The following is a 23748-nucleotide window of genomic DNA, read 5'->3' on the forward strand; positions in this document are numbered from 1 at the left end:
ACAACAATCTCTTTCTCAATGTGGAGAAAACAAGGAGATTGTTGTCGACTTCAGGAGAAACGACACCCAACACCCCCACCCACAGGCCATCAGTGGTACTGCTGATGGCAGTACCAAACACATTGTTGTTGTGTTTTTATCTTAATGTGTGCATATGTTTAAATGTGTCTGTTAATTGTGTATATATAGGATATACATATTTTATACATATTTGTATTATTGTATTCAGGATTGTTGTCTGTACACACAAACTGAAAGATTGGCATTAAAGTTGACATTGATACATTAAGTTACAGCAAAACCCCAAACTGCAGCATCAGAATCAGCAGATATAGCAAACAGGAAGTGGATGACAGCAGTCCAGTTTCTCACCAGAGGACAGGCCCAGGGCTCCGGGAAGCTGCTCAGCCTGTTCCTGCACACATTGAGCAGGATCAGGGACTTCAGACGGTGCAGGACTGCTGTGGGCAGGCTGCTGAGGCCATTATCAGACACATCCAGCTCCTCCAGCTTACGCAGACCAATCCAGTTAGTGGCTGACACAGGAGAAAACACAACACAGCCGAAGTGAAAACCAACTCTGAAACTGAAAGGCCTGTTGCCACTGGAAATAGTTTGAATCAGTATTGAAAAGGTAATAGTCGCTATAATGGAAAATATATGGCAACGTCCTCCATTCATCTGACATGATGTGTTTACATACATGTACTACCGACATGTTGATTATTACGGCTTTGTAATACATGAAGAGACCACTGAAAAATGATCGGTCACAAATACAACATTATTTTTGAAATGATTAGAACATACTGGAAGGAATGTCAAACAGGTGTGTGAGCTGGTTCTTAGCAGCAGAGATTCTCTGGATGTGGGTCAGGTGGAGGAGTCCGGGCGGCAGGCTGCTGAGCTGGTTCTGGGAGAGATTGATGTGCTGTAACCTGAGCACAGGAGAGAGGGAGGAGGTTTATGATCAACCAGCTTCACTTAGGAATCACTCTGTCATCAGTGGTTGCCCTACTTTTGTAAAAGAGAAAAGCTTAAACTCTGACATTTTGATCAATTGTTTGCTTAAGAAAAAGCAGATCATGGAGTTTAGTCGTGGAGCCCAGTAATAGAATACATTTAAAGACTGAAAGCATTAAAGAACATTAAGCTGGCCCTTTCTATTCAAAGTGTATTAAAGTCAGTGCACACAACCATGAGAATACAAACTCAGAAAAGCAAGAGTCCCGAAGGTACATCAGCTTCAAAGGAGCCAAGCTGTTCAAAGTGATATTCATCTAACTATTTGTAAGTGTTCTGCGATGGTGGATGTGTTGTGTCGATGTTCTGCTGTTATGATATCAATGGGCAGCTCATTCCATTGTGGAGCCACGATAGATCATACATGGGGTAGTGCTCCCCATTATACGTTTCATTTGTGTCCACTTGACTCTCTCCTCCATGATTTCCTGTTTGTGTTTTTATCTTGTTCTGTTGTCTATTAGCTTTTATTTTAGTTTTTTTTTTTTTTTTTTTTTTTTTAAATTGTACGGTGTCCTTGGGTGTCATGAAAGGCGCCTAAAAATAAAATGTATTATTATTATAGAGAGCAGGGAGTTGTGCACAGTGAAGTGCACGTGCTGAAGTGTGTAATGGAAGCATGTCCTGAATGTAGGCCGGGCCTGATGGATGCACTACACGGTTCTGCACATGTACACACAGAACATGAGGCATCGGGTTTATCAGGAGCCATGAGCTGGGGGTGCTCCTGCTTCTGGAGCCTGTGTGCAGCATCACAATAAGAATCAAGTGTACTGCCAGGTACCTTCACACATACAAGGAATTAGCTTTGGTATCTGGTGGTGCAAACATAAACAACCTAGTCCAGTGTTAGTCTGGACGGCGTTTCCTGGAGCTCCGGTATTGTTGGTGATGCGGTTCCTTCCGTCCCTCTTGATCTTTCTGCTCTGGCTCTTTCATGCCAGCTTTCAGTCTGGCGCTGGTGAAACTGTACATTTCCTCGCCTGACAGAAAAGCAGCTTTCTTGGCTCTGGACAGGGCCCTGCGCTATGACTCCTCAATAACTTGTACAAATGAAATAAACTTGTGAGTATGAGATAATACTTTGTATGTGTGAGATAATAACTTGTATGTACAGTAGAAGATAACGACGTATAGCTGCTAGCTGGCAGTGTGTATTTGTCACAGCGGGGGCCTGTGTACCTGGAGCAGAGGACCTGCTGGGAGCTGGCAGCAGCGGGCAGCTCCTTCAGAAGGTTGCTGGACAGGTCTAGAGTCTGCAGGCCGATGAGGCCCCAGGGCACCACGGAGGGCAGAGCCCCAAGGCTGTTGGAGGACAGATCTAGGTGGGCGATACGTGAGGAGACATCCATGAACCAATCGAGCTCCAACCAGGGCAGCTGCAGACCGCTCCAGCACACAGACACAGCCTGCACACAGCATGGGGGGGTAAGCAGGGTGACTCAAATCTTATCCACCTAATTGTAATACATTGTAAAGCTTAGCTGAAAAGTAAACATTTGTGAATGAACTAAGACTTTCATCATATTATACTTTCAGAGTTTTCAATTTCGTGCAGTCAAGGCTTTTTTAAATTATTAAAGATCCTTTGAAAACAAAAGAAAATGTATTTGTATGTAAATACTGCAATTGGTTTAATATGATATAATATATAATATAATTTCAATATTTTACTATCTTTTATAATTAAAATGACTGTTTTCATTCCCATTAGGAGTTTTTCATTGACTTGATCCATATGCAGCAGAGATCTCATCACAATAATATAATGATAACTTCTATATGGCTATTCTGAGTATTTCGCTGTAAAACGATATTAACACTCCCTGCCCTCTTACTCGGATTGAGGATTGAATTGCCTTGTGTATTAATAGGATTCCTGATCACTGCTCTGACACCACGAGCCATTGGTCTGCACCGCAATGAGCTGGCACTCAGTCGTATCAAAACTCTAGCGCAAGTCAAACTGAGACTTTTTACTTGCATTTAGTTCATAGCAGCAACAAAAACTCCTCCTAAATTGTCTGCCAGATGTGTAACGCCTAAGCTGGTGTGTTGTTTGCAAACAGAGCAGACATTCTGCTCCCTAAGGTTTCTTAAATATGCTTTGTTTCCAGAATACAGACCTTGTCTCCTTCGGAGTGTGTGGGTTCCTGTAGTTTGAGTCTCAGGAGGTGTTTGCTGAAGGCCGGGTGGTCCATCAGGGTGTATGAGGAGAACCCCGCCCCATTCTGCAGCAGGAAGCAAGAGATCTCCTCATTCCCTGCAACACAAAACACACAACTCACTTAATGTGTCAAAGTCCCAGTGTTCACTACCTGTTCAATAAGTACATGGTCTAAATGTTTTCAACACAGAAACGTATACTTTCTTGCAGTTGTTCAGCATGTGCAGCTATAGTTTTGGATGCCTGTCATTGTGCATGCTGGGTCATTCTGAAACTGTCATGGCTTCCCAGACGAACCCCTATCAGCCAACCATTGGCTCATCAGCACTTGTACTGGTCAGAAGACTTCCCTTACATTCCAGAGCTAGCACACAGCTCTGCTAACTCCCCGCCCAGAGTCCCTGACGTACTGGACTAGAGATTGGACAAATCTAACCCAATATCCAGGGTATAGTGCGCACCGCCATCGGGGATCGTTGTTGTTAGCCTCTGGCTAGCTAGCTGCGCTAACAGATATAAGGAGCTGTTTCGACAGCAAGGTGGAGGAGAGCACTCTCCTGTCAGACAGAGGCAGATAACTACAGCTCAGTGAGGTGAAGGACTCTCTGAGTGTTTAGATAGTTCACTTAGTCCAAGTTATCTCAGTGGGCCTCAAATGGTTTGGTCACCATTTATGTAAACAAGTGTTTCCAGGGCACACCTTTTGATATGATCATTATAGTTATACAAAATAAGAAAATAAATGAAAATAAGGTATGGAATAATTCAAATTCATACTATAGGACAGTGAAACAACAATACAGTTTAAAAGGGGAGTGGTTAGTGAAATATGCATAAAGAAAATATTTGTACAGTTCTGTTTCCTATGAGAGTTTTAAGTGCATTCGACCAAGAAGATACAACCTTGAAGAAAACAGAATCATATAAGTACACCAGGTTTCATAGAGCCAAAACATTTCAAGTGCTACTCAACTGGCTTTAGGTAAGCCAGTCCTTTATTAGTATATAAGTGCTTTGTTAGTAATTCTATCGCTCGAAGTGGAGTCGAAAGAGATGAGTTTTCAGTCTGCGCCGGAAGGTGTGTGAGCTTTCTGCCGTCCTGATGTCAATGGGAGCTCATTCCACCATTTTGGAGCCAGGATAGCAAACCCACGTGTTTTTGCTGATGGGAACTTGGGTCCCCCTCGCAGCGAGGGTGCAGCGAGTCGTTTGGCTGATGCAGAGCGGAGTGCACGTGCTGGGGTGTACGGTTTAACCATGTCCTGGATGTAGGAAGGGCCAGATCCATTCGCAGCATGGTACGCAAGTACCATTGACTGTATATATAAAGCTAGTACCATTGTCTTGAAGTGGATTCTAGCCGTTACTGGAAGCCAGTGAAGGGAACGGAGGAGCGGCGTGGTGTGGGAACATTTTGGAAGGTTGAAGACCAGACGAGCCGCTGCATATTGAATCCAATCAAGTCCCATCCAATTAACAAAAAAATCCAACCCTGTCCTGAAGACAGAACCCAGAGTAACCACTAACCAGGATGACAGTCTGTAACACGGTCAGGAGACCTTTACAAACGGCCCCGCCCCCTCGCACACAGACGGGAGAGAGAGATCTCGTCTGGATTGGAAAGATCGAAAATAAGGTTGAAAATACATCATAGACGCATTTTGTAGTCGTATTGCATATTAGAAACGGAGTTGGCGAAACTAAAACTGCAATATAATGTTTATGTAGCATATGAAATATATTTTTTAAATCTCTCCAGTACCGATAAAAAGTCAGATAGCATCGGAGCTTAACGGTACCACTGTCTTTAATAATTCCGGCCCGGGGCCCGTTTAACACCGGGGCTCGGTACCCATCCCTACATGGGGAGAGGCAGCATATTGCTAAGGACTGAATACGATGGAGGGTTCTCTTCTCAGCCTTATTACCCATAGGGGATGAAGAGGAGTAAGTAAATAAAGAGGCCGGCGCTCCAGGGTCTGGTTCTGCTGCGCGTTTTTGTGATGTAACGGTAAAACATTTCAGATTTCCTCCACGGGATGCCATTGTACATCACTCAACCCGCGAAATACACACACTCAGTACATAGCTAGACCCACGAATTTGCGGGCCAGGAATTTGCGGGCACAGCTGTGTGTGTGTGTGTGTGTGTGTGTGTGTGTGTGTGTGTGTGTGTGTGTGTGTGTGTGTGTGTGTATTTCGCAGGTTGCTAAATGTTTTGTGCGCGTGTGTTTATGTTGACAAGGAGGTTTAATAACTGTGTGCTACACAAAACGTCAGTTTCATTTTCATCGCCGTTCGTAGTAGAGTTAGCAGGGTATTTTAATTTTAATTCTCGTCCCAAATTCGTCCCAAAATTATTTTGTATCCTCCCCGAGCCTATTATTTTCGGCCCCGGGACGACGGGATGTCCTAAAGCTCGAGCCCTGCCTCTGTTGTTTGCAGTGCTGGAGGTGCCCCAGTCCTCCACATGGTTTTTCTCCCTTTGAGTTGTTATTTGGCAGGAAGCCCCGGGGTGTTTTGGACCTAGGTAAGGAAAACTGAGAGGAGGGTCCAAGCACCAGTACAAATAAAATACAGAGCGTTATGGACCTGCGAGCAAAACTCCATGCACTGGGGCAGATATCACGGGAGAATTTGCTCCAGGCTCAGGAACGTCAGCAGCGCCTGTACAACAGAGGGTCGAAACTGAGACAATTTTCACCGGGAGATAAAGTGCTTGTATTACTCCCAACCTCTATCTCTAAACTACTTGCCAAGTGGCAAGGACCCTTCGTGGGTAATTCAAAACAACAAATTAGCCCCGGTCTGTTGTGGCGACAATCTCTCACCGGGCCAGAGAGCAGACGTTGCTTCATTGCAAAGGCAGTTTGCCAACGTGTTCTCCCCGCTGCCAGGGCGCACCTCTCTCATACACCACAGCATGGAAACGCCCCCGTGCGTGGCCATTCGTTCACGGCCCTATTGGCTGCCTGAACACAAGAGGAAAATTGTTCAGGCGGAGCTTCAGGCCATGCTAGAGATGGGAGTGATAGAAGAGTCCACCAGTGACTGGTGTTGCCCCGTCGTGCTGGAACTTAAGTCCGACGGGTAAATCCGGTTCTGTGTGGACTACCGCAGGGTGAATGAGGTGTCCACATTCGATGCTTATCCAATGCCCCGGGTCAATGAACTCCTGGATCGGCTAGGCACTGCTCGCTTTTACACGACACTGGATTTAACCAAGGGCTATTGGTAGATTCCCCTTTCTCCAGCGTCCAAGGAAAAAACGGCCTTCTCCACTCCGTATGGTTTGTACCAATGTGTCACACTTCCTTTCGGATTGTTCGGGGCTCCAGCCACCTTCCAGCGGCTCATGGACCGGGTCCTGCGTCTCATGGACCGGGTCCTGCATCCCCACTCTGCATATGCTGCTGCTAACTTGGATGATGTCATCATTCACAGTGAGACATGGGAGCAGCATATGCAGCAGGTGGGGGCAGTGCTCGAGTCCCTGAGGCAGAGGGGGCTCACGGCCAACCCGAAGAAGTGTGCGGTTGGACGGAGGGAGGTACGGTATCTGGGGTACCACTTGGGCGGCGGGCAGGTGCGGCCACAGAAAGAGAAAACAGCCGTCATTTCAGCCTGTCCGGCGCCCAAGATGAAAAAAGAGGTCAGGAGGTTAAAGGGTCTAGCCGGCTACTACAGGCAGTTCATCCCGTCCTTTTCAGAGCTGACCAGTCCCCTGACCGACCTGACCCGAAAGGGTGCTTCAGATCCGGTCCAGTGGACGGAGCGGTGTCAGCTGGCGTTTGAGGGTTAAGAAAGCCCTCTGTGGTAAGCCGCTTCTATACTCTCCTGACTTCTCTCTCCCTTTTGTGTTGCAGACCGACGCCTCGAACAGTGGGGTGGGGGCCGTTTTGTCCCAGCAGGTAGAGGGGGTCGACCGCCTCGTACTGAACATTAGCCATAAGCTCGCCCAGAGGGAGGTGAACTGCAGTACGGTGGAAAAGGAGTGCCCTGCGTTACTACCTCATGGTGCGCCCTTTCACCCTCTGGTCGGACCATGCCCCGCATGAAGGATGCCAACGCCCGGATCACTCGGTGGTATCTGGCGTTGCAGCCTTTCAACTTCAATGTGATTCACAGGCTGGGTCACCGGATGGTCGTGGATGATTTCCTCTCTCGCTCGGTGGAGGGGGGAGTTAGATTCGGGCGGTGGGGGTATGTGGCAGCGGGGTGTGGTAGGGCGCGGGGTGTGGTAGGGCGCCGGCTACTGGAGTGAAGGGAGTGGCTCGGCCGGAGGCCAGACAGCTGATCAGAATCAGGTAATCAGTCACTGAATAAAAGCATGTGGTAACCTGGTTCTGGTCTGTCTTGCAGTAGGCGGGATCCTAGAAGGACGCCAAAGGACCTGTGAAGGAGTGTTTTGTGTATGTTTAACAATAATCCCCTGTGTTACACCCAAACCCTGCTCTTTCCGCCCCTCATTGAACCCTGTGTGAGCGGAGAGGCCCACACTTAGTTTTGTGATTACAGGAGGGTCTGCCAGGGTCTTTGGATAGAAGTGTAATTGCTGTACAGACTGTAAAGACCCCTGAGGCTAATTTGTAGTACAGGATATTGGAATGAAAAAATGAAATTTGATTAATTGATTTCATTTGAGCAGTAATGTGTCCTTTTCATTACTTTATAATCACGTAATAAATATACAAATGTAAATTAGATTGTATTTCTGCATGACAAATGTAAACATAAAAACAGACATGGTCTCTTCAAAAATGTTTCAGTGCATAATCAGGTTGTCTTGGCTCCTTAAATAGGCACACAGAGCCACCCAGCAATTCAAGTGTAAAAGCGTGTATCAGGATGAGTACACTACACACACATGCTTTCCATTTGGCTAATTATGTTTCTTCCCTTCCTCCGGCCGCTGACACTGAAATTGATCAAGGTGTGCAATCATTATGTTAACCATCTAAAAGGGATACTCAGAGGAGACAAAGGGGAGTAGAATAGGAGTAACAGGAATAGTACAACTGAATAAAGATGATTGTTTGTGTATATTACCCTACCTGCTTGTGCAGCAGCATACAGTGGCAGCCCCGTAATGACAGCGAACTCATCGCTGTGGACGGCACAGTCCTTGGTGTCAGCAGCATAGCCGTGGACCAGCAGCCGCACCACGTCCAGCTGACCTTGCTGGCAGGATGTCGTCAGCATAAAGTTCAACAAGTCTCTCCTCAGACATGGACCTGAGAGGTAGCCCAGAGATTAGTGTGAGGACTCTTCATCAACCAACACACACACTGCAGGGCTTCCTTTAGTCCAACAGACCATTTCAAATTACCATGCGGAACCCATCAGACAGATTATTTACTCTGTGGGGGGAAACTTCTGAAGCAATTGGAGTCAGGACTCAAAGAGACACGATGGAGAGCTGGAGCTTTGATGTCAAACGCTGATGGTTTATTTGGAGCTTCGGCCGGAGAATTCACAAGACAAGTCAGGAGTCAGAGGTTCTGACTGCACGGGAGAGTTGCCACAATCAATTCTGAAGAACCTTTCTCTCGTAAAACCTTTTAACTGGTTTCAGGCCCGGACTGGCCATCGGGAGGACCGGGAGGTTTCCCGATGGCCTGGCCTGTAAAGTGGCCTGCTGGCCTGAGGATTCTTTTTTTTATGTATACATTGTGAACACAACGCTGCGCAAATGTGGGTCTGACTCTGCCTCACAGAGGGTGACTGGCTGTCTACATGATGTGGCCTGCCGACATGGCCACTTTCATACAGATCATACACTGAAGCCCTCGATTGGTCTCTGTGTGTCATTCAAGCTCAGGAGTGTGTGTGTATGTGTGTCGCGAGCAAGCGAGAGAGAAAGCGCACGCCGGTTACGTGTATTGTTGTTATTAGCATCTGGTGCTAGCTAGCTGCGCTAACGGATATCATGAGCTGTCAACAAAGTGGAGGAGAGTCCTCTCCTGTCAGACTGAGAGACTGATAACCTCAGCTCAGGTGAGGTAAAGGACTCTCTGAGTGTTTAGATAGTTAACTTAGTCTAAGTTCTCTGTGGGTCTCAAACGGTTTGGTCACCATTCATGTAAACACATATTTCCATTTGAAGGGGGAGTGATTAGTAAAATATGGATGAATAATAAAACTAGGTGAAAAAAGGTAAGATAAACTTTAAAAACGTGTCGAGAGCTAAAACTAGTCTTTGCTGCTGCCTCAAAGAGGAGCAGGAGGGAGACGGGGGAGACGGGTGAGGCTGATTCAGGAGCCCAGACACGCTCACAACTATAAATGAACCAAAAACAAATAAATAAACAAGTTTCAATGTTTTTTCATATTGGATATGGTATGTTATTGGTTATGGCCATGTTCTTGTGAATTTATGATTATTTAAATGTATACAGTTTTGTTTCATATGGGTGTAGTCTCTTTATTTCCCCCTCAAAGTGCACCAGATTGATGCATTTAAGTCCAACATTTAAAAAAAAAATCTTACCGGGGGAGCATGCCCACGGACCCCCCTAGAGGATTTGAGGTCCATCTCAACTTAAAATATGTTCACATGGATAGGTTCCTAAATAGATTTGCACTTTTTTTTAAATTAGTAACCCATGTCCATATGTTTATTCTGGGGTAGTAGATTTAAAGTTTAGGGCTATCACTATGGGCAGCAATGCTGTAAATATTGACAAATAAATCCAGAAAAATGGCACAAAAGAAAACTGGTAGTGGCCTGGCTGGGTGTATAATTCCCGGCCTGACTTATTGTCCCAGTCCGGCCCTGACTGGTTTGCCTGGGAGTAATCAACATTTCACTAGATAGCCTAAACAGCTGGGGACACCGAATTACTTGCAGTTGATGCTAATGGCCTCGAAGATTTCACACCTTTCGAGTCATCAAGCCCCGAGAAGGAAGCGTTCCAAATCTCCCCGTAACAATAAACTATCTTTGACCGCAAGATGCCCGGTCGTAACAATAAAACCATCTCTGACCTAAAGTTGCCGTGTCATAAACTGGCAACAACAACAAATGGTCAAAACAGCCCCGCTCCTTAAGGGAGATAACAGATGGTCAAGGTTGGTCATCTGCGTCAGAGGGCCAAAGGGAAATATCTATGGAAATGATTCCCTGACATACTCAACAATGTTTCTGTCGATGTTGAAAGGAAGGTCAAAAATGATATTATTTTTGTGTGTAAAATACTCAATCTCTATATTTCTTGTAAAATTATATATTCATATTCTACTTACAGTTGGGTATTTATTAAACTGTTTAAAATGTACCAGTGTCATACTCTCCAGCACGCTCAGGTAAAGGTGAGGACATGGTGTGAGTCTTAATCAAAAGCAAGGTCATGTTAGGATTATGTGCCATAGCAACCAACCAGCAAGCGGATTAGATGAACCAAGGAGGAAAACAAATTAATGTTATTAGAAAGTATTTGTCTTTGAAAGAGTCCTGTGTGGTCCGGATATACTGAATGTTAGTGAAGTCAGTTGAATTACTGAGTCATACAATTCCCATAATTCGATCCCTTTCCATAACTTTATTAGACGCTCACTTTCTGGTTAAAATACATCGCTTGACCAACTGCACACCTCAAGTTTGTAACTCAGGTTTCTTTTTTTTATATCAATTTGCATCTCAAAGTCCAGGCTGAGATAACCCCGAGGACATCACAAACACATTGTTGGAATTATTTTCAGAGAAACAGGAGACATTATATAACTTTTACATTAACATGGTGGAGTGTCTCTTTTTAAAATAAAATATATATTAAGCGGTTTAGCATTAACTTTGACAGCAGTAACACTTACACAATGAATATATCATTTAATAAACTTCAGGACATCAACTGGCCTTCGATTCAATGCATGTATTGTATACATGTTACTAATGAAGCTAAAGGTTTGCCCTGTTCCATCATGAATCTTAAGCTGTCTCTTTTCCTCTTACCAGGGATGGAGTCCAGCAGCTCTTTGACCACGCTGGCGTGGCCGTAGTGCGCTGCCAGGATGGCTGGGTTGCTGCTGGATGGTTCCTGAGGTAAAATGATACGGGCTTCTCTCAGGAGGTAAGAGACACTCTGCAGATCACCATGCTGAGAGGCAACACAAAGAAGACCAACCTGTAGGAACACGCACAAACAAAGACACAGATTCATCTTTGGAGCAGTCATGTGTACAGTGGTTTGCAAGAGTATCAGATTTGTCTGAATCACAACATTTGATACATAAACACATTTTTCCATTCAGTGTTTTTATAGAAAGTCATATGCTCTAAAAGGTATACTTTCATTGACAAAATGAATTATCCTTCAGTACATCTTTTAAAGAAAATTCAAAACAGAAAATTGCTGCCTGCATCAGTGTCATCCCCTACACATTAGTATTTGGTAGAGCAGACTTTGGTGAAGTAAAAGCAGGAAGTCTTTGAGGGTAATGTGTAGCAGCTGGGCAGATCCTCTGCAGATCTGCTCCAGGTTCTCAGGTCGGTTGGATGATGCTTGTGGACCGCAGCTTTCAAAGAGTGCCACAGACTGGATGGGAGGAGATCTGGACTTTGCCTTGGCCACTGCATGACATTATCCTCTCTGTTTGGTGTCTGGAATCATTGACCTGCAGAAAGGTCAAGTTCCTCCCTAGCAGTGTGTCCTGAGGCAGTGTATGCTTTGCACCACACATAGCACCTTGACTCATGAGAGCACTCGTCCTTCTGGTTCTCTCTTGTGCCTACTGGCAAACTCCAGAAGCTTTGATATGGTTGTTCTTGAGAAAGGGCGTCCTTCTAGAACCCCTCCCATACAGGCCAGTATCATGCAGAGCTCCTGAGATGGTTGGCTGGGGCACCTTCACTCCTGTTGCTGTGGTCCTGCCTGATGCTCACCTTACTACTTCTCTTATCCAGAGGAATGTTGACATCCACCTGGATTCATCTTCATCATCTTCTTATTGATAGAAACTGTCTTTTCAAAAATGTGGACTACCTATGTTGTAAATGTGTTATCTTTTGAATTGACACACAACATCTACTGCAGGTCTGTCCGTCCTGGGAGAGGGATCCCCCTCTGTTGCTCTCCCTGAGGTTTCTCCCATTATTTTGAGGGTGTGTCTTTGTCCGATGTCTGGGTCCAAGGACAGAGGGCGTTGTGTTCGTATTTATTTTCTGTACATACTGTAAAGTCCACTGAGATAAATGTCAATGTGTGATATTGGGCTATATAAATGAACTCTGATTGAGTGGAGTGATGGAGGTCTCTCTGTGGCCTCCCTCAATAGTAACAGTAACATCTTTAAAGTGACGTGTGCTCACCCCATCGATGTGAGGCACTGCTGCGCTGCACTCCACACAGCAGGCCTGTTGGATCAGCTCCCCGGCAGCCTCAATCTCTCCTTCTTCATAGGCTGCCCGGATGTTGTCCAGAGTGGGAGAAGTTACCATAGCAGGCCCAGGACCCGGACCTTCCACCAACGATGCCTTGGCTCCCATTTCCTCCCCAGGGCCTGATGGAGCAGAGGACAGACACAGTGCCGTGATGGGACTTAGAAAGAGTATCTGTGAGCAGGAATGGGATCAGACGAAGGCTTTAGCATGCTGCAGGTTGAACACATTGTATCTCACTGTTAGCTGCATATGCCGAGAACTAGGTCATCTGACTAAAGAATACTCTCATAGCATGAGAGGCTGACGCTGAATGAAACATTGCACACTGTGACACTGAACTCAGATCTCACACAGATATTGTTTATTAAAGGATAAGGCCAAACTATTGGACCGTTGATGAGCATATATTATGTTTCTAGCTCTCTCTTTAGCTGAAGATGGTAACTGAGACTGTTCTGAAGTATTAAGGCTTTGTGTTGAATGCTTTCATTTCTTATGGATTCATGTATAAAACAGATGCTTGGAGTACAATGAATAATGAGATATTGTTGCAACTGCTCCTTAAAATAAAATCACTTGCTTAACTCGCCCTTAATGCAAATGCATTTAAACTTGACATTTACACTTATTGTCAGTGAAAAATAATAATATTAAGACTCACTTCTAGCAGTTTCAAAATCTATTGTTAGTCACTAGCAGGGGTCACCAACCTTTTTGACACTGAGAGCTACCTGAAGGACAACCAGGAATACGGAGGGCTACTAGTTTGATATCATTTATCTGAAGAATATACATCAGCAGTGTTCCTTTGAATAATACATGCATATAATAGGCAGAGTTGGGTGTAACGCGTTACTGTAATAATATTACTTTGTCGGTAACGAAGTAGTGTAACGCGTTACTTTTATAATTCAGTAATCACACTACAGTTACTAACATTGCCCCGACACGTGTTACTTCGTTACTTTCTAAAATCAGTCATAATCAAACCTCAACAAACACCTGCAAAGAACACATGCTAAGGTGAAGCTAACGCACATAGCTGTTGTTTATTTATATCACACACGTAGTCTGTTCTTCTTCTCTGTTTTCCGGTTGTTGCCTGTTTTGAATGACGAATACACACTACCACCGCCTGCTGGTAAGGAGAGTTATTGCCACTCACGCATGCGCAGTTCGTACGTGCTCGGCTGAAGTCTTTGCGGTGTGCTCCAGTCTGGCTCCAGTGCAACACATGGCCAACACGCAGGAGAACACGCTGACGCAATAGAGTGAACAGAGATAGACTGCGCAAAATATACAGATAGCAGGAGACAGAGGACAGCCACGGTCAGATAGGAAAACATTCAGGAGCTATCTGGATCAGTCTTATGCGACAATGGAAACTGAACTAAAGAGAACATTTAAAACTTTAGCAGTCTGCGTGATCTGCCTGCAGGGAGGGGCGAGCTGGCCCTGCGAGTAAAGTAACGAGTAAAGTAACGAGTAAAGTAACGAATTACTTTATGTAGAGAGTAACGAAGTAGTGTAATATATTACTTTTTTTTAAAGTAATATGTAATATATTACTTTTTTTTAGTTACGACCCCATCTCTGATAATAGGCTACATATAATAACAATATGTTTACATATTGCTGTTTCCAATGTTTCCCACTTTGTTTTGAAATGTGATGGGATGGGAAGAAGATTTTTTTTAAATATGAACATGTAAACTATGCATTCTGGTACTCTGAGAAGAAAATAAATAGACACGGAGCAGACTAGAGAGTATGTTCCCACTGCAGTGAAAGTGGAGGACAATGTCACGCTGCTGCGATTGGGACCAACAGTTAAATATGAACAGCACGATTTAAAGGTGAGTGTCTGAGTGTTTACGGCGGACAGACTTGTTCCTTGTGTTCACTGCAGAGACTGCTGATACACAGAGACTGCATCAGCAGAAACACTTCAGACAGAGTTCACAAGTTTTGAAACATTTCTCCCAGCAAAGGGATCAGAAGTCCTGAAAACACTCGAGACACGGGGCGGAAGTCCTGCAGAAGTCCTGCAGCAGCAGCAGTCCTGCGGAAGTCCTGCAGCAGCAGCAGAGAGGAGACTCCTAAAAACGTTTGTTACTGTGGACTTTAGAGTCATTCAGAGGAATGACTCTAAAGTCCACAGTAACAAACGTCTTTATTTTCTTTACTCATGTAAGACAAAGGTTATTTATTTATTAAGTGATGACTCACACTATTTTTAGAACGCATCCTGCGGGCGACCAGGCAGGTTCATAAAGCTGGAAAAGTTTACCAAGTCATCTTCATAAGTTAAGATATACATCAATCCCTCTCTTTCTAGAAGTGGCCGCCTACCAAAGATATGTCCAAAGGCAACACGCAGAATAATCAATGAGGTTAAAGAGAACCCCAGAGTTACAGTTGAAGGCTTGAAGGGGTCCATAGCAGGACACCACAGAGGAAGCCCCCGCTCTAAAAAAATAACACCATTTGAAGTTTGCCAGACAGACCTGGGCATTGTACGGCCCGCGGGCCGTATGACCGGCCCGCGAAAGATTACATGATAATTAGAAAATAAAACATATTTTCTAATTATCTTATGGGTGGACTAAAACCGCATTGCTTTTATTTTGAAGCCCATTTATTCTCACAGTGCACGCAATCGTGCACGTCAACTGTGCACGTGAAATGCGTGTTTACCTTCCTTGTCAACCCTGAAAAATGCGAAAATGTCGGCTCATGCCAAAAAGAGGAAAGTGGATGCCGAAAGCAGAACTTTCAAACAAATATGGACTACTAATTTTGGTTTGTGGGGAGCATGTCGCCGTGTTTAAAGAGTACAATATGAAACGGCATTACGAGACGAAACATGCCGCGAAATACAAAAACTTGACTGATGCCGAACGAGCGCGGACATCAACGGATTTACTAGCAAAGCTAGAAAAACAACAAGGCTATTTTACAAAGCTGCATGCAGACAGAGATGCAGCGAATAGAACCAGCTTTGTGATAGCCCACAACATCGCCCAGAACAGTAAGCCATTCTCGGAGGGGGAGTTTGTGAAAGAGAGTCTGCAGCACTGCTATGCCCAGAGAAAAAATAAGCGTTTGAAAACATCCCGCTGTCCCGCCGCACCGTGACGAGAAGGGTGGAGGACATCGCAGAGAATCTGGAGTTTCAGCTGCAAAGTGAAGTGGGAAGCTTCGACTTTTTTTCTTTTACATCCATGACACAGCCCAGCTGCTCATATTTCTCCGGGGGATAACGCGCGACTTCAAGCTTACGGCCCGTCCACACAGCGGCGTGCGTTGACGCTTCCCCATTCACTTTGAATGGGGTGACGTCACTTTTAGCCGAAATGCATCGTGGGAAGCGACGCGGAGCGTAGCTGGCGTGGCTCGCTGCAAAAGTTGAGCAATGTTCAACTTTTGACGCCTCGGCGAGGCGTCAGCCAATCGAATCATATGCCAGTACAAGCTCTAGCCAATCAAACCGCTGCTTGTGTGTCAGGGGCGGGAGATTCATGTGATTGGTTGTTGGTCGAGTTTCAGACACGCCAGCCGGCAAGCGTCAGCGCACGCCGCTGTGTGGACGGGCCGTTACGGAGGAGCTGGCAGCAATAGCCGCGTTCACACTGCGGTACTTTTCCCACAAAAGTTCATGCGAACTTAGTTCATGATCGCGTTCACACCAAAAAGAGCCGGTACTAAAAGTAGTTCATGCGAACCTTTTTACCCCCTCGAAAGTCCCTGCTAGAGAGCAGGGACTTTCGAGCGGCTCTTTTTTGAGAAAAGAGCTATATTCCTGATTGGCTGGGCGAATTGCAAACCACGCCCCGTAAAACTCCCAAAAAGTTTTGTGAAGCCGCCATTTTATTATCCTCGCATTAGCATTAGCCCAGCGCAGAAACGCAGAGAGACTAACCTATGGCAACACAAAATAAAACATGGGAGCGGTGGAGATGAGGAGGTGTTGGCGTTCTGGCGATTTACTCGGATGGCTTCTACTGAAGCCTTCCCCAACTCCGGGGACTTCCGGCCGGGGACTTTGGGCGGCAGTATACGCCGTGAAGTGGTTTGCGGCCTGCCAGTAAACCCAAAGCAGAAGAAGAAGAAGTGACGTCAGCGGCTTCATTTGCCTAATCCACCCCCAGGGACTTTTTCCGGTGTGAACGCGATCTGTACTTAGTTCATGAGAACTAAAGAGTTCGCATGAACTAAGTTCGCATGAACCTTTGTGGGAAAAGTACCGCAGTGTGAACGCGGCTAATGCGGCCAATGAAAGGAACCACAACGGGGAGTGATCTGTTCACCGAGGTAAACGATGTCCGATTTTGACAGGGAAAAATGTTGGGCTTTTGAAAAGAATGCAAGATAAAGTGAGTGAACTCAACGCAGAGCAGAAATTGGTGTTTATACATTGTATTATTCATCAGCAAGCGTTGTGCAAGTCAGTGCTAACATTTAGCCATGTGGTTGATGTTGTTACTACAACAGTTAATTTCATCAGAGCGCGAGCATTAAAGCACAGGCAGTTTGTTTCACTGTTGGAGGAGCAAGAGAGCGAACATGGTGATGTCAGGTACCACACAGTCAGATGTCAGATGGCTCAGCCTGGGCAAAGTGCTAAAAAGGTTTTGGGTTCTGAAATCAGAGATACAGTAAAAGAGTTTTGTGAGATGAAAGGCAAAACCATCCCAGAGCTGTCTGATAAGGACTCGATGGCAGATTTAACATTTGCTGTTGATGTGACTGCAATGATGAATGCACTGAACACACAACTGCAGGGCAAGGGCCTTGTTGCTCATGAAATGCATAGCCATGTGAAAGCCTTCATGACAAAGTTGCAATTAATTTCAAGGCACCTAGGCAGCAACAATCTGGAACACATGAAAACCCTGAAAGAAGTCAAACCATCAGCTGATCACCGGCACAAGTACTCATCCATGTTAGGAGCACTGCATGATGAATTTTCAAGGCGTTTTCAAGATTTCAAAAAGGTTGAGGATGAAATGCAGCTGGTTTCCTCTCCCTTTTTACCTGCAGTGTTGATCGTGCACCCACTGAGGTTCAGCTTGAACTCATTGACCTGCAGTCTGATTCACTACTGAAAGAGCACTTTAATCAGCATCACTGCTAGAGTTCTACTCTGCTCTCAAGGAGGAGAACTTTCCAAACACGAGGAGACATGCTCAGAAGATGTTGGTTCTCTTTGGATCCACCTACACATGTGAACAGACATTCTCAGTCATGAAGTTTACCAAATCCAGGTACAGATCCTCTCTCACTGATGAACATCTGTCAGCTGTGCTTCGCATCTCCACCTCAGACATTCAACCTTACTTTGATGGACTTGTTAAAGCTCAACAGAGACTGGATTTCTCACACTGAATGAAAAAAAAGAACTGAAGAACACTCAAATGTGGAAATATAACAAGTGAAATGGGACACTTAATCTTTTTTGCACAGTTCTGAAAACATTAAATGTTTAATATAGGCATGTAAAGTCAAAAAGGCTAAAACTGGGACACTTTTCTTTACACAGTTACACAGTTCAGTGACATGTCTTGGCTACAAAGATGATGTGATGTCTTTAGAAAGCTAAGAAAATCTTTGTTTCAATAGTATATGAAACTCAAAATGCCCTTTGTTATTAATGTGACTGAAAATTAGTCAAATGTTTCACATTTTGTTTATCATTTTGGAAATTATATTTGAATAAATTATATTTTTGAAAGCTAACCTCACCTTTTAATTGCCAAATAATAACATACACTCTTACCAGCGGTCAAAACAATGCCATTTACTGCTTTTTATATAGAAATAAAATGTATATTATGCATAATTGAGTTTGGCATTTTGGCCCGGCCCTCCAAAATATTTTCAGTTGCTCATTTGGCCCCCAGGGAAAAATAATTGCCCACCCCTGCTCTACAACAATACTGGGAAAATGTTTGGTAGTCTAATGAAACGTTTCTGCTATAAAAACGGAAACATACAAACATGAAAACATCATCCCAAAGGCGATGTTCGGTGGTGGTGGGGGGGGGTATCCTGATATGGGGCTGCTTTGCTGACTCGGGGCCTGAACTGCATGCGACCAAGGGAAATAATAACTTCAATGTTTACCATGACATCCTACAGATAATGTCAGAGAGGCTATCCGCCAGCCGAAGCTCAGCCGACGTTGGGTGGTGGTGCAGCAGGACAATGACCCGAAATATCGATGTAAATTTAATACACAATGGCTTAGTACAAAGTCAATCTGAGACGTGATCCACCTTTGCTGAGTTCCGAATGAGGGCCACGTTCAACCTCATCCACCACAGCGGACCCGAGTTCCACTAAAGGCACGTCGGGAAGGGTTTCAGGAGCCACTCCACACTGGGCGAATCACTTCTGGGATCCTACTTTTGCCCGCCGAGTGGATTTAGCACGAGAGGGAGCAACTCTTGCAGAGATAAAGAGTCGGAAGTGTGGTCCCGGCTCTCCTCTCGCCGCCCTTCTCGCCGCTCCTCACACCGCGTATCGCCGCTCCTCTTGCCGCTCCTCTTGCCGCTCCTCTTGCCGCTCCTCTCGCCGCTACTCACACCGCGTATCGCCGCTCCTCTCCGAGCCTGTGCTACCGGCGGAGATGTAAAGGAGATGTAAAGTGGATTAAATAGCCGGTGTAACGCGGTGGGATTACCTTCTCTACTCTGCTGTGCTGCTGTAGCTGAGGCCTGGTTTCACCTGCTCTGCTCTGCTGTGCTGCCGCCCGCTGAGGCCTGGTTTCACCTGCTCTGCTCTGCTGTGCTGCCGCCCGCTGAGGCCTGGTTCCACCTGCTCTGCTCTGCTGTGCTGTGCTGCTGTAGCTGAGGCCTGCTCCACCTTGCTCCGGAAACAGCGTGGATACTGTTGTGCTGGACTGGGAGAATGGCGGGTGTCGTGTTTCTGCTGTGCCTTTTCTTGGCTGTGCTGGACAAGGAGAAGATCGCTAGTCGTCCTGAACAATCTACTGGATTCGGGTATGTTCTGCCGCCCGCTGTGGACATCCCCTGTACAGTTTCGGAGGTGTTGCACAAACAATTGCTGGTTGCACTGTCGCGGACATTCATTTCGGAAAATGTTTGTCTTTCTCACATGCCTGCCACGATGGTCCTTCAGAATTGTTTTTTAAACTCTAATCTCACTTTCGCGAAGTTTGCTGGTGACTCTAGAACAGCTGACAATGTATGTGTGTTGATTAAGAGGAAAAGGTGCTTGGTATTTTTATTGTTGTTACTATCAGGAAATGTACAGCCAAATCCAGGTCCACGAGCAGTATTAGTCAAATAGCTACTCCTGCTGACTTTATATCTAGATCTGGGCTAGGTTTAATTCATTTAAATGTGCGTAGTCTGTTACCTAAATTAGATTTTGTCCGTATTTGGGCGAGTTCTACTGATGCTGATGTCATTGTCTTATCAGAAACGTGGCTAGATAAATCTATTTTGGCCTCTGACATTTACATAAATGGTTACAGTGTATATCGTACTGACCGGCCTAAAAAAGGTGGTGGCGTTGCCATTTATGTGAAAATTAAGTTTTGTGTAACTAATATGGTTTCCAAATCTGTTAGTAAACAGCTAGAATTTTTAGCCGTGAATATTGAGGTAACAAAGGGTCAACAGCTCATGGTGGTGGGCTGCTACAGGGCCCCTTCGGCTGTCAAGGACTCTTTATCGTCATTGGCAAAACTGTTATCGCAACTTTCCTACAAGGAAATAGTGCTGCTTGGTGATTTTAATTGGGACTGGTTAACTTCTGTGTCAGAGGATTTTAAAAACCTGTGTACCTCTTTGAATTTTACCCAGATTATAGACAGTCCTACTCGCCCAAATATAAAGTCCCCAAATAAATCCTCCTTAATTGATCTAATTTTAACAAATGTTCCACATAAATACTCATCTGTGGGAGTATTTGCTAATGATGTGAGTGACCACTGTGTTGTAGCCACAATTAGGGACACTAAGGTCCAAAAGGTTAAACCACGTGTCATCACAAAGAGAGACAAAAAACACTTTGTGGAGCAGGGTTTTTTACATGATCTGTTTGATTTTGATTGGGGTAGAATCAATTTGTGTGCTGATGTAGAAACTGCATGGTCTTATTTTTATCTTGGTTTTATGAAAATTATAGATAGACATGCATCTCTGCGTAAATTTAGAGTGAAGGGACGAAACAATCCCTGGTTTTCTGCTGAGCTGTCCAGTCTCCTTCATGAGAGAAATAATGCTTGGGCTAAGGCTAGGAAATCAGGCTCAGAGGTAGAATGGCTACGTTTTAGGCAGCTAAGAAATAGCTTCACATCCCAAATAAAAAGTGCTAAATCAAAGTACTATTTGTCGGTTACCACAGAAAACCTGAATAATCCTAGGAAATTTTGGAAAGCCATAAAATCGATTTCCACTGGTGATATCCCAAATGAGCTACCTCCGTGCCTTACCACAGCATCTGGCACTATATCAGACAGGGCTACTATGCTAAATTGTTTTAATAAGCATTTTGTGTCTTGTGGCTCTCTGTTTGGCTGTGTGGCTCCTGTGAACGCTCCAATCCTTGACTCTGAACAATGTGGTCTGGAAAACCCTTTCAGTTTTACTCCTTTAACTGTTGGTATTGTTCATGAAGCATTATCCAAGTTAGATCCTAGGAAACCGGCTGGCCCGGACAACGTAGAACCTTTCTTTTTAAAGATAGCTGCAGATTTTATTGCTCCACCTCTTACTTCTCTTTTTAACCTCTCCCTCAGCACGAACACAATTCCAAAAGTATGGAAGTCTGCTTATGTCTTGCCTTTACTGAAAGGAGGGGAGGCAACTATTTTAAATAACTATAGGCCAATCTCTAAATTGTCAGTTCTGGCTAAGGTGCTCGAACGCTTAGTGAGTGAACAAGTAAAGGAGTTTTTATGTATAAATGATATCCTGTCTAAACATCAGTCAGGATTCAGAAAGAAACACAGCACCATCACTGCCACAATGAAAGTGGTAAATGACATTACTACTATTTTAGATAATAAGCAGAGTTGTGCAGCTCTGTTTATTGACCTTTCCAAAGCGTTTGACACCGTTGATCATCGCATTTTAAAGCAGAGGCTACTCAGTATAGGCATATCCAGCCATGCAGTGGGGTGGTTTGTGAACTACCTCTCTGAAAGGTCCCAATGTGTTCACTTTGATGGGCTGTCTTCTGAGTGGTTAAACATTTCTAATGGTGTACCACAAGGTTCTGTTTTAGGACCACTTTTATTCTCCATATATATTAACAGTGTAGGTGATAATGTGGATGAAGCTACTTTACATTTTTATGCGGATGATACTGTAATGTATTGTGCAGGTCCCTCCATTAAAGAGGCTGTTGTTAAATTACAAGCTGTTTTTAACACTATTCAGACTCAGCTCTCTGAACTAAAGCTTCTTTTAAATGTTGAGAAAACCAAGGTAATGCTCTTTTCAAAAGCTAAAAAGACTCCAGAGCCTGTTTTAGATATTGTAACTACGCAAGGAACAAAACTTGAAGTTGTTGCCTGTTACACATACCTTGGTATCTGGCTTGATGATTGTCTCTCTTTTAAACTTCATGTCAATAACCTGCTAAAATAACTGAGGGTTAGGCTAGGTTTCTTTTTCAGAAACAAGTCCTGTTTCTCGCTTGAGGCCAGGAAAAGGCTAGTCACTGTGACCTTTTTACCTGTTCTGGACTATGGGGATTTGTTGTATATGAATGCACCTGCCAATTACCTGAGCAAATTGGATGCTGCGTATCACAGTGCTCTGAGATTTGTCACAAATTGTAAAGCGCTTACTCATCACTGTACACTGTATACCAAGGCAGGTTTACCATCTCTCTCTGTACGGAGGCTCAGTCACTGGTACACTTTTATCTATAAAGCTTTGTTGGGTAAACTCCCGTATTATATCTGCTCGCTGATAACACAGAGAGTTGCAAGCAGCTATTGTCTGAGGTCACATGATGTGGTCTTGTTAGATGTGCCAAGAGCAAGGACTGTCTCAGGTAAGACAGCTTTTATGTGCGCAGCTTCACTTGCTTGGAACAATCTTCAGCAAGAATTGAAACTGAGCAATCTCATTCCTCTGCATGTTTTTAAAGCTAGGGTAAATGAAATGCTTGCCGATACAATGGGCACTTGTAAATGTCTATAACTATGTATCCTGTAAATATAATGTATAATGTCCTTTATTGTTTTATGTTTCATGTGGAACCTATATGCTGCAGGTCTCCCTTGAAAAAGAGATCTATGATCTCAATGGGACCAATCTGGTTAAATAAAGGTTTGAAATGAAATGAATCTGTTTAGAGTGCTTCAAAGCCAAGACCTTATCCCAAAAGACATGGCTTACGTGGGGGTAGAGCAGACGAGAGCCAGCATCATTAGAACTGCAGGCCTGGCTGCATCACTGTCTGGTGTGGTGCAAGTTCAAATCCAAAACGTTGCCACATTGGTCGTGTTTTGGTTTTCTTGGAACCTCAGCTGGTGGATTTTGTTCTGGCCGTGGCCCAGCAGTAAATTGGGCACAACCTGTCAGAAAATAGTGTCTCTCTTGGTCTGTTTGTAACAAACATAACAGTGTATTAATCATATTACTTATCAGTGGTGGAACAGCATGCTGATGTAGGTCAGTTTCAATTGACCAGATTGCCAATTTAGCCGGTCAACATAATATCTGCTACACAGGACCTGCATAGCGAGAACATGACCTTTCCACACACCCAAAGATACACCTCTACACTGCTACACCCCTCACCCCAGAATTCGGCAACATGCATTTGAGGAGATAAGCAGAAATGTTGCGCCTTGATGCTCATTGCCATGGCCCTTTAGCCTTTTGCCATTTCTATTTAAAGTAACCCCTTATAAATCACTTAAATAAATTGTACTTTAAATGTAGTATTTACACCAAGTGCCTTTGTAAGTGAAATCATTTTTAAATAACCAGTTTTATGCATTACTTCTGTTTGTGTAACTCTAGATGGTGAAATATAAAGGCTGGTTTGTGTAAGAACACAAAACAGGTGAGAACCCAACACAAAATACAAAAACAAAATCCTAAAGCTTTATTCCAAGCAATCAGGTGGAGGGCGTGCATTTGTTCAGAATGCTTTGGTTGTATCAAAGTCAGCTAAAGGATTATCAGAA

General features: G+C 44.5%; 1 protein-coding gene across 1 annotated transcript in view; it reads right to left on the reverse strand.

Annotated features, from left to right (window-relative positions):
• The window catches only part of lrrk1 (leucine-rich repeat kinase 1), a 112996-nt gene that overhangs the window by 64311 nt on the left and 24937 nt on the right, over nucleotides 1–23748 (reverse strand). Inside the window, 7 exon segments of the mRNA XM_034104359.1 lie at nucleotides 373–536; nucleotides 811–938; nucleotides 2206–2432; nucleotides 3150–3286; nucleotides 8245–8424; nucleotides 11142–11313; nucleotides 12498–12688. Coding sequence (XP_033960250.1) covers nucleotides 373–536; nucleotides 811–938; nucleotides 2206–2432; nucleotides 3150–3286; nucleotides 8245–8424; nucleotides 11142–11313; nucleotides 12498–12688 — 1199 coding nt within the window.

The sequence above is a fragment of the Pseudochaenichthys georgianus genome, chromosome 3 (assembly GCF_902827115.2).
Source record: "Pseudochaenichthys georgianus chromosome 3, fPseGeo1.2, whole genome shotgun sequence".
Lineage (NCBI taxonomy): Eukaryota > Metazoa > Chordata > Actinopteri > Perciformes > Channichthyidae > Pseudochaenichthys > Pseudochaenichthys georgianus.